Source organism: Impatiens glandulifera, chromosome 9, assembly GCF_907164915.1.
Source record: "Impatiens glandulifera chromosome 9, dImpGla2.1, whole genome shotgun sequence".
Classification (NCBI taxonomy): Eukaryota; Viridiplantae; Streptophyta; class Magnoliopsida; order Ericales; family Balsaminaceae; genus Impatiens; species Impatiens glandulifera.
The window spans coordinates 35,315,972-35,328,215 of record NC_061870.1 but is presented as its reverse complement, the minus strand read 5'-3'; the positions used below and the strand labels follow the sequence as shown (position 1 = coordinate 35,328,215).

Sequence of the window (12,244 nt, the reverse complement as noted above, 5' to 3'; positions counted from 1 at the left end):
AATTAAGATATAATAAATTTCAAATAAAACACATTAACTTCAATGTTCAATAATAATAACTAATAAGTATGCAGGGACGGACTTACTTAAGGGCTGGGCTTAAGCCCACCCCTAATTTTGTTTTTATATATATTATATATAAAATAAAAATTATGAGATTCCAGCAATTTGACGAAATAACTCTCGTAAGAGGGTTATTTCTAAATTTAGCATAGGCCAAATAAAATTTTCAAATATAACCTTTTGTCTATGGAAATTGTCTCTTTTGCTCTCAAATAAAAAAAATAAAAAATGGGAATGTCAGTGGCACTTTCAATTTCTTGTCTCCCATTTTCCTCCCTCTCCACCAACGTCCTTCATCAACGTTTACCTCTTCATCAACGTCCTTCATCATCGCTGCGAAGAACGATCCAATAAAACCAAGGAAACCGGAACGTCTTCAACATTCAGGTTAGTTTTATGTGTTTCCGTTTCCGTTGCCTTCGCCACCTTCGTCGTTTCATCGCTGAAATGGAAGAATGTTTAGGGTTTCGTCGTTTAGAGTCTAAGGTGTAGGTTAGGTAATGGATGAATGGTTTAGAGCTTGGTTGATTGGTTTTACGGTGGAATATACATCTGACGAAGGCGACGATGCATCTGTCGCAGGCGGAAAATGCATTTGTCGCAGACGATATGCATTTTTCGCCTACGACAGATGCATTTTCCGCCTGCGACAGATGCATCGTCGCCTGCGACAGATATATTTTCCGCCTTGCATTTTCCGCCTGCAATTAACACTGACTGGGCACTGACTTCTGTGAATTTTTATCAATTGCAGATCACACGTATGTGAGTGTTTTTCTCCTCTTTGATGAAGACTGGAAAACTGATGATGGTGGTGTTAGTTCTTTTGTCTCAAGTTAATGTCGTGGTGTGAATGTACCCCGAAATGCTACATATGACGAATTAGCTGCAATTATCTATAATTCTATTGGTGTGGACAAATTAAGATATGACTTAGTGTTCAAAGTGAAGTATAATATGTTAATGATGAATTCTCATCCTGCAACAATCATTGGAGATAGCGATGTGGCGTTCTATTTACAAGAACTCTCGTCTTCACTGCCCAATCATCGCGCCCCACTATGTGTCTTTAGTAGAGAAGTTAATACCTTCAACTCAACAAAGTGAAAGACCAAAAAATGACATATTTGAGTAGCAAGATATCTTCCCAAGGCAGCGAGATGTATGTGAGCAGTAAGATGTTTTTGAGCAGCGAGATGTATGTGAGCAACAAGATGTTTTTGAGCAGCAAGATGTCTTTCCAAGTCAACCAAGCACTTCCCATGTTAGGAAAACATTCAGCCATACTAAGGGAACCAAGCACTACTTCTCATATGAACCACTCGAGATCGAAACACCTGCTCCATTAATTGAAAACGGATTGGAAGTGGGTACGTTTTTTTATAACAAAAAATAAATACAATTGAGGTTGCATAAACATGCGATGTCTAATCATTTTATCTTTAAAATGGTGAAGTCAACAAAAAATCTTTGGTTTGTAAAATGTATGGTTGAGAACTGCAAGTGGAAATTACGTGCTAAGAAAGGAAAATTCTCGGAGATGTTTGAGATCAAAAACTTTGTAAAAGAACACACATGCTCAATTTTGACGAGACAAGACAATGTGAGGCAAGCACCATCATGGGTAATTGCAGAGTGTATCAAACGTAAATACATAGACCATCACCATGACCACATGCCTAAGAAAATAATGGAAGACATGAATACAAGCTATGGGTTAATTTTGACATATAATTAGGCTTGGAGGTCAAGGGGAAAATTCCTTAATGGCGGTGCGAGGAACTGTGGAGGATTCCTATGGTGAATTGTCATCGTACCTGTTAATGTTGCAGAAGAAGAACCCAGGTACCTGTTAAGGCTAGATTCACAAGTAGTAGACCGAGAGGTGTCTTGGCTAGATTCATCACTAAATGACTTCTTAGTCCTCTTGGTTAGTGTGATTTTAATTGGTCTTCTCCTCTTGGGCGCCGGTTTGGGAGTACTGTCATCTTCATTCTTTCTCTTCCTACCACCCACTTCAAATAATTCATCATAAATGTAGCCTCCCATTTCTTCAAAGTCTTCCCCACAGTAGTTCCTCTTCTCCTCATCAGACTCATCAATCTTGTTAAACACATTACATTTCAGGAGGGCAGTGGATACCTCTTGGACAGTGTTGGTGTTGTTTTTGGAGGCTGTAAAAAGTAATATCCTTGGGCATATAGGTTGTTCATCGGTCATATCCGCAAATTTGGGGACAAATGTCTTCATAACCAAATATGTTCAAACTTGGAAGGCTATTGCGAACCCACTAATAGTATAAGCGACATCGCAGTTCCCCTTGCAGGTTTCCTTCTTCTCCAAATATAGCTACCGAAGATGTTTCATGTCTTTGTCAATACCCTTCAAGGTTGAATTGAATGACACATTTCCCCATGGAAATTGAAGGAACATCTCAATGTCCTCCACCATGATGAAGATTTTCAAATATACCCTCTTCCTATTATCAGATCCAAAAAGACATTGGTAAATAAGGTTGATGAGCCCAAACTTCCATGCATCCTCCTTCTTAGAGCATCGGAGGAAAACTGTTTGAACCTCTGTCACTCTAACAACTGTTTGCCACCAAAATATTTATGGACTAGGGGTGGACATTCTTCAACGTGCCAGTTTTCGATCACAAAAAATCTTCCAAAATATTAGGCTTGTCACAAAGGCATATTTCTTCATGCCCCAGTACAGCTGCTGACCATTGACTATGAAAGTTATTCCCTTCGAATTGGAGCTGTTTTTCATCATCAACATCTGATGGATTATTGTTATTGAGAAAATTACAGTCGGGGCTTTCAATAGATACCGAAATCGAGTCTTCATAGTCATTTCCATAAGACCAAAGTGATTAAACTTGTCCTTCGTCTTTAACAAGTAGGTGCAAGTGGATTTCCATGAAACACGGTCAGGAAAGTTCTCAATAACCGTTTTGGTTTTGCATTTGGTTGGTGTCATCTGCAAAAAAACATTATGTCCGACTAATGAAAGCAAATACCACTTTTTTAAAGCAAATAAGACATCTGTCGCAGGCGACAGTGCATCTATCGCAGGCGAATAGTATTTTCCGCCTGCGACAGATGCACAGTCGCCTGTGACAACCTTCGACAACGTGCAACAACATTCGACAGATGCATTTTAAACCCAAAACGATTCAGTCAGCCAATAAACCTAAACCTAAACGTAAACCTAAACAATAAACACTAAAACCCTAACCATTCTTCCATTCAGCATGCGTGGAAGGTAAACGAAAGAAAATGGGAAAAACTAACCTTCAATGTTGGATAGTCGTTCGTTCTTCTTGGATCGTCGTCGTCGGGGAGGGGGAGGAGGCGGACAGTCTCCGGGGGAGGAGGCGGACAGTCGCCGGGGGAGGAGGCGGACAGTCGCCGGGGGAGGAGGCGGACAGTCGCCGGGGGAGGAGGCGGACAATCGTCGGGGGAGGAGGCGGATAGTCGTCTGGGGTCGGGGAGAGGTGGGGTTTCGTGGCTTGGATCGTCGTCGGGGAGAGGTGGGTCGTGGGCTTGGATCGGTCGTCGTCGGGGAGGGGAGGAGGCGGTTTGGAAATATGAAAAGAGGAGAGGGAGGGAAAACTGAAGGGGAGAAAGGGATCGGGGAAAACTGATTTTTTTTTTAATTTGAGGGCAAAAGAGACATTTTCCATAGGCAAAAAGTTAAATTTGAAAATTTTATCTGGCTTATGCTATATTTAGAAATAACCCTCTTATGAAGGTTATTTCGTCAAATTTCCCATTTTCCACTCATATATATATATATAATTTCATATCATTAATTCTTTCCATTTTATTTAGGATTTGTTTATACTTAAATTTTATTTTACTAATTTAATATACTATTAATTCTTTTATCATCTAATTATTTTTATTTAAAAATTTTATATTTATTTTTCTAATTCAAAAAGAGATAAAATATCATTTTTTTTTCTAATTCTTTTCCCTAATATTTATTTTCTTAATTTATGTATCGGTTAACTTTATTATATTTATAACTGTTTTAATTTTATTATGTTGGATTAATATTTCAAGTTAACGTTATCTAATTTTTTTCTATTTTTTTTTATAATTTCACTATAAACTTTGTTTAATAAAATATTTATTTAGTTTTAACATTACAACTTTTAATACTACGGAACAAATATTTTCGGTAATGAAAATATGAAGATGGAACTTCGCAATAAAATAAAGCATGATATTTTTGTCGACTCTTTGACATTTTATATTGAACAAGATTTATATAAGGATATATATATATATATTATAGATGAATTTTATGTTTTAAAATCCGGTAAAGTTTAACTTATTTAATTATTATAGTATAACGTCTTCTTTTTATATATAATTTATTACACAAAATTTAAGCTCACCCCAATGTGAATTCCTGGATCCGTCACTGTAAGTATGTAAGATACTAAATGTGGCATATGAATTCTTATTTAGAATTACACAACATAGAGATGTAGAGTTATCTATATATATATAATGATGCTTAATTTTTAAAGTGTCCGGATTGCCGGGTTGAGAGCTGTGGTTAATTTGGATATTTATGTGAGAGTAAATGGATACTTGGGTCGGATTGTGGGTTGACCCATCCATAAACTTAAAACGATTAAAAATAAATTTAAAAATGCTATTTGTAGGTTTCGAACATGCAACCTAACAAAACAAGTACAATCCTTTAACCAATTAGGTTAACAACACTTTATATTTAAGATTCAACACCAAATTTGATGAACGCGAGACATTATAACAATAAAAGTTCAAATTTTTAACTAACTAATCTATATATATATATATAATGATGCTTAATTTTTAAAGTGTCTGGATTGCCGGGTCGAGAGCTGTGGTTAATTTGTATATTTATGTGAGAGTAAATGAATACTTGGGTCGGATTGTGGGTTGACCCGCCCATAAACTTAAAACGGTTAAAAATAAATTTAAAAATGTTATTTGTAGGTTTGAACTTGCAACCTAACAAAACAAGTACAACCCTTTAACCAACTAGACTAACAACACTTTATATTTAAGATTCAACACCAAATTTGATGAACGCGAGACATTTCAACAATAAAAGTTTAAATTTTTAACTAACTAATCTATATATATATAATGATGCTTAATTTTTAAAGTGTCCGGATTGCCGGGTCGAGAGCTATGGTTAATTTGAATATTTATGTGAGAGTAAATGGATACTTGGGTCGGATTGTGAGTTGACCCTCCCATAAATTTAAAACAGTTAAAATTAAATTTAAAAATGTTATTTGTAGGTTTCGAACTTGCAACCTAACAAAACAAGCACAACCTTTAACCAAATGTGATTGAGATGTGGTTTGTCGAGGGATAATAGACTATCGGCAAATCTATATATATATATATATATATATATATATATATATATATATATATATATATATATATATATATATATATATATATATATATATATATATATATATATATAATGATGCTTAATTTTTAAAATGTCCGGATTGCCGGGTCGAGAGTTGTGGTTAATTTGGATATTTATGTGAGAGTAAATGGATACTTGAGTCGGATAGTGGGTTGACCCGTCAATAAACTTAAAACGGTTAAAAATAAATTTAAAAATGCTATTTGTAGGTTTCGAACTTGCAACCTAACAAAACAAGTACAACTTTTAACCAAATGTGATTGAGATGTGGTTTGTCGAGGAATAATAGACCGGTATCATTTGAAAGTGGTTAAAGAAATATGAATCAAATATTTAATTGACTAAAGTGTGAGGTCATGATGCTAATTATTAAAAAAATATGAATCAAATATTTGATTGACAAAGTGAAAGTGTAAAGTCACGAAATGAGAGATTTATTCGGAAAAAATATGTGATGAAACATGTAAGAGAATAAGTTGTTTTATCGAAGTGAATAAAATGTGAAATGAGAGCGTTATATTTTTTATTTTAATAATTTTAAACATTGAATAAATATTATTATAATTTTTTTAATTTATTTTATTTTTATCTTTAAATTTTCCTAGTTATTTATAAGGATGAAAATTCATAAGAGGATATTCATTAGCGCACTATGCACCTTTATTTTTCTTTTATTCTTTCTAATATTTAATTAATTTAGAAATATTTTTACTTAGATTTTACTCATTTAACACATAAAAGACAGACAGACAAAAGCACAAAGTAACAAATAATTAATGTTTTTTCTAGTTTAGTGATAACTAGAGGTGATCCTGAATTCGAGACAACACAATAAGTTATACACCTAACTAAAGTAGTGCGGTGTTTGTATTGTGTAAGGCTGCGTAGTGATTTTGAATCACAAAAAGAGGTTAAAACTGTAATCGGTATAATTGTAAATAACAAGAAATGAAAAGATAATGACATTATAGACATTGTTCTAATCAGGTTCGGAAATCACAATGCAAAATGAACGATGAAAACTAAATCAAATATAATAATAATAAATAAAAGTAAAGGCGGCAGTTGTAGAAATTGTCCAAAAAACAAAGTTGAAAGCGCCAGGCGACAAGTACTATAGTAGATGACGGCAACCATATAATAATAATAATAAAAAATTATTTCTCTCTCTTTCTCCCCAAATCCAATCCAATGGCTTGGCGCGAGATCTACCTATATAGCTCGTGCTCGTCGCAATTTTCTCCTCTTTTCTCTCTCCGCCTTCTTCCATGGCCTCGTATCTCTCTCTGCAACTCCTTCGTTTCCGCACTCAATCGTAAGTTTCTTTTACTATATCTCCACTAAATTGGACGCGGTTCCTTTCTTTTTTAATTAATTTGATGATGTGACTGCTCTAGTTCTTTAGCCGACAATTATTCCCTATCTATATGGATCGTGTAGTATAAGATTGTATGAATACTCGTCATTTGCTGTTTAATCGATTCCTCGATGAAAACAATGATAGAAGAGAAGGATCAAACTTATTTATTCCTTCCTTTAAATTGTTTTCAAAGGGAAACAAAGACCCTAGACCATTCTGATTCACAAAATTTGACCTTTAGAAGAATTTTATCAGCAATTAAGAAATTTCACTCCACTTCTATCTGATAAGCATTCATCAAAGTTTCTCATTGCTGCTACATTTGACCATTCTATTACAGGGAATCTTCTAGTTACCTGCCAAACTTCTACAGAAAGGATATCCGATATAGTTGGGCTCTGAAAGGTGACTCTTCGGATAGACTTCTATTTGCACGTGGTTACTCGTGTTTGCAGCCATCGCGAAGTTTCCTTTCTAGAGCGGTATCGCCCAGTCTTTCCTCTACTGAATCTGGTGAAATCGGCAACAAGGACGAGTCTGCCATTTATCAGGCTCAACATGACGACTTTGAATTTAATCGGGTCAATTGTCTTGGCTGGGTATTACATGAATCTGCTAGGAGCTTTTCCCTTGCGATTCAGGCACATGAGTTGGCCAGAAGTGGTCCAGCAGCTGCATTGGCATGGTCTGGTGTTGATGTTCAATCATGGCATAGATACCTGGCATACCAGGTATGCACACATTTTAGAATTGGGATATCATCGGTGTTTTTCAGTCTTAGCTGGCATTTTCTGCTTCTTACCCATTTGACCCATTTGTATAGGTAATAGTATGAAGTTGGTAAAATGAGATGACTATTTCGTATAAGAGTTTTATATGCATCCAACTGATAACTTTTTGCAGGTTGCAGTCTATGCATTATTGGAAGCAGCGATCGAAGTGGAGGTGTTTCTATCTCAGAAACCTTCTTGCAATTCTTCCCCTGTCCGTGACATGTAAGTATTATATGAGTTTAAGTTACTGAGCCTTAATAAATCTTATCGGTCTTTCATTAATTGTATGACAGTTATGAGAATGTTTGTCATACCTGATATTGTGTTTCTTTTATTCTCAAGCTTGTCAGCAAAGACCAACTATCTTGCAGAGTGCATTGAAAGTCAATTGAGCATGAAGCATCCAAAACTGGTACAATGGTTCAAGGTGGTGGAATTACCACGTATAGCTGGACTATTCATACCTTTATTCAAGAAGTGGTCTATGGAGTATTCAAGAAGGTGATATAGCTAAAAACCGTTGCAATCTAATACTTGTGTGTCTTTTTTCGATATTCTCGGATTCATCTGGTGGTTTGGTGATTAGAAGTATAGCCTAAAGAAGATATTATCCAGTGGTGTTGCAGGAATTATTCTCGCTATAAGTTGCTGTGCTGCAGTACGGAAATTGGGCCCTGGGCGTCTTTCGTGTCCCATGTTCTCTGTGTCAATTGAGGATGTGTTCATTGAGCTAATGGATTTTTCCCACAGGATTGTTTCAGTTAATAAGTTACATCAGCTTGGGATTGAAGCAGGATTTGAAGAAGACTTTCTGCAGCATTTTGGTTCTAGGGTTCTACCCAGTACAGATATTAAAGAGCTAGAATTCTGGATTGGATTGGTTCAGGAGAAACTTTGTCTAGCACTCCACAGAGAAAGTGTTATTTCTGGCCACAGAAGCTTTTCTGACAAGGTCAGTTGGATTCATCTAATGTCATGCAAACAATTAATCTGTCTGCGAATGAACCTATAACTTTTTTCTTCTGCACATTCAGTGTAGTGCTAGAGATCTCTTATATTGTATTTCCGCATGTGTAAGTGAACCTTCTTCTTGATAGATCCACGAGAACAGTTTGGCAACTCTTGGACTCTTCGCATTTCTGGGCAGGGAGACCAGACTATTTTTGTCAGAAATGGGCATAGAGGATCTAGATGAGCAGGTTAAAGACTTGCTCAGGTATTTATTTTTTCAATAACAAAGGCTTTAATTATCAGTTTTCTCATATAGAATCTTGATTGAACAATTGAATTATTTGATCATGCAGTTATCTTGAATGTGGTAGCCTCTTCATTTACTCTGAGTTTTCTTCTCTGTCAGCATATCAGCTTTTCATGGAGGTATGTTGCATTTAACTCTATGACCAAAATATGTTTTTTTAAGATACTGAAACATGTCTTTTTTCTAAAGGTAGTTAATGATGAAATTGGATGGATTGACTTCTACGCCGCTTTCCGTTCAATGCTCAATCAAGATAGAAGAAAAACGTCCAAACATGCCTTTCAAGCTGAGAAAGAAATAATTCTAGCTACCGTTTTCACTGTATGCAGTGATGTTTTCTTTGGGTTTGCTCATTTTATCAAGTCAACAAAGCAACCCTTAGATGCAAACCTGCTCCCCTTCTTACGTAGGAGGTAAGGAGGGTTATGAACCATGTCCTTGACAAATTAGATTTGGTTGGATTTCAATAACCTGTGACCTTTAAATATTTCAGTCAGAACTTGCTTTCGATTTGTCTGGAGGACTACTGGGCTGCATATGATAGACCAGGGTACACTACCAATTTTATTTCTAGCACAGTTCTCTTATTAAATGCATAACTAACAAGAAAATACAATTGCTGATCTCTCAAGCAGTGCAATGCCAAGAACTTGGGGAAAGGTTGATTTTGGATCATCTCTCTCTCCACAAACAAAAAGTGGAACGATTTTGTCTGATGTACTTGAAACACAGAAGAAACCTATCAACATCATAAGGAGCCAAGATGAGCAAACAGTTTCTCTACTGACAAAGGTGCAGGTAAGTCCAGTGACAAACCTGCTCATTTTTTATTTATATTTTGCTAGAAACAAGAACTTTATTAGGAGATGATGCAAACCAATTTACATAACCTGACAAACCTGCTCATGTTCTTCACATTAAAATTAAGAAGGAAATTCTCCAAAACTAGAATAACAGTATTTTTTTATCTTAGGCCTTATTTGATCTAGAGTTATTTGAATAACCTTGTAATATAAGGTTATTGAAAATTGGATTATTTGGGTAAAAAGACATTAGGGGTAAAAATAGAATTATATTTTAAAAGAAAATAGAGGGTACTTTGGTTGGTGACATGAATGATATGATTAATGAATCGATAGTTGAGTTATTTGCAATTAATCTCAAATAACCCACATCAAACAAGGTCTTACAAATGTGAAGACTAGAAAACAGATATGTGAAAATACTGACAAGAACTTAAAATGGTTAAGCCGCATGACAACAAACTTCTATAAACCCTTTTTACACTCCCCTTGTCCTTGATTGGGGTTGTCCTGGGAATGTATACAAGGGGGAGAGGAATGATTAATGGAAGTTAAGAAGGTGTGGATTACATAAGCTGACAAGAAATGCTTCAATATTCAGCAATAACCTATAATTCTTTTAATTATTTAATTTTTCCTTTCAATTGAGGAACTTATTTTAGAAGAATTGTCATGTAAATGGTGAAAATAGCAACTTTCTGATGGCAGGCTATCAGCCCGGAGGTGTTAGACCCTGTAACACTAGACATGGATTGTTATGCTGAGGCAAAAGCCTTCCGAAACGAATTACTGAGAATATCCACCATGAAGATGGTATCTGCAAGTATGGTAAGTCTAGAATGCATGCTGCTAGTTTGATGGAATTGATTATTTAGATGCATTACTGATAATTGGTTAGAATAAATTTTAACAGGAATTATGGATGGGTACTCAGTTACTCTTCATTGACATCTTGGATGCTACAAGACTCATTATGAAGCAATTTCATGGCCACAAAATCACAAGGAGGGAGAGAAAGAAGATTGAAAGAACTCTAGCTGATATTGTGACACTTGTTCCTGTTACAATATTAATGCTTCTCCCTGTAAGTTCAATTCTCCCTTTACGAAAGAACACTTATTCTTTTCGGATCAGAGATGAATTCTTAGAAAGTAGAAAGTCTTCATGGAATTGCTTATAACTTACCCTTCCATTTTTGAACCTGATGATCAAGATTATTTAAATAGACCAGATTATAAGGCGGAGCCTAATTTATTTGAAACTTGATTTGATATCAGGTATCTGCAGTTGGGCATGCAGCGATGTTTGCGGCAATCCAGAAGTACATGCCATATTTGGTGAATCTTTGAAACCCGCCAGCAGGCTCTGTTAATAAATAATACATACCTAATTAATATTCTCTTTTGATTTCTAACCTAATGGTTTTATTTATATACTAGATCCCAACTTCTTATTCTCCTGAGAGACTGGATGTTGTGAAACAACTAAAGAGAACCAAGAAGATGGAGGTTCAGTCATGGTGCAGCATAGAAGATTCCTCTTCCTCTTCCATGGTACAATAATTATCATCATTTCATTAATCAATGTATTCGGCTGATAACCCACCATAACTGTAAATATGTCTCACAAATATTGTACATATGATCAAGTTCACTTTCCTAATCTGTCAACCATCTTTGACATTAATGCCCTTTTGAGTACATTACTACTGTTCATATCATGTATATACACCCCTTTGTTTTAGGGCTTGTTTGTAGCTGAAAGTTGATGTTTCTGCCCTTGAACTTTGTTATATATTTGATTTTCCCCTTCAAATCCAACCTCATTGGAAGTTTGGCACCAGTTGACTAAGTAACTAGACAAATACCAATTATCTTTGTTTTAAAGCTTCACTTGCAATTATTATTGAATTTATATATATTAAAATACAATCGAATGGTTAAATTTGGGGAGATTTTGAATTATTTTAAACTTCACAATTACCAATTATCTCTGTTTTAAAGCTTCACTTGCAATTATTATTGAATTTATATATATTAAAATACAATCCAATGGTTAAATTTGGGGAGATTTTGAATTATTTTAAACTTCACAATTAATTATTATTAAATTTATACAAAATGTCATAACGGTTTAAAAAAAATCATGTAACTAATTTAATGATTATGGCTACTTAATTTAAGAGAATCTATTGTTGTTTATCTATAAATGTCTAATAGATAATAAGTTAATTGTTTAGATAAAATTTTATTTTGTTTAATTTTAACAATAATAAATCATAAATTATGAGGCATAAATTCAAAATTCAAAATCCCAAATACTCTAATAAATAGTCTAATTTGGACATTAAAATAAATGTCATGTTCTAAGCTATAAAGAACTGTAATTCATTCATTTGCATTCAAGCATTTGTACCAGCTTCCCTATTTTGTATCCCTAAAAATAATATAAAATAATAATATCTTTATTTTAGAGAATCAAAATATAAATTATTCTACATCAGTTTCCTTATTTATATATCATTTAAATATTC

The 12,244-nt window shown here is 34.7% G+C and overlaps 1 protein-coding gene across 1 annotated transcript; it reads left to right on the top strand.

Moving 5' to 3' along the window:
• The first annotated feature begins 6,674 nt into the window (after nt 1–6,674).
• On the top strand, nt 6,675–11,495 carry LOC124915260. Its single transcript, XM_047455945.1, has 14 exons — nt 6,675–6,832; nt 7,218–7,608; nt 7,781–7,872; nt 7,993–8,151; nt 8,266–8,602; nt 8,748–8,866; nt 8,955–9,027; nt 9,098–9,321; nt 9,402–9,458; nt 9,544–9,706; nt 10,420–10,539; nt 10,625–10,795; nt 10,989–11,048; nt 11,151–11,495. The coding sequence occupies exons 1-14, from the start codon at nt 6,786–6,788 to the stop codon at nt 11,271–11,273; spliced, it is 2,136 nt and encodes a 711-aa protein (XP_047311901.1). The 5' UTR covers nt 6,675–6,785; the 3' UTR covers nt 11,274–11,495.
• The last annotated feature ends 749 nt before the right edge of the window (nt 11,496–12,244 follow it).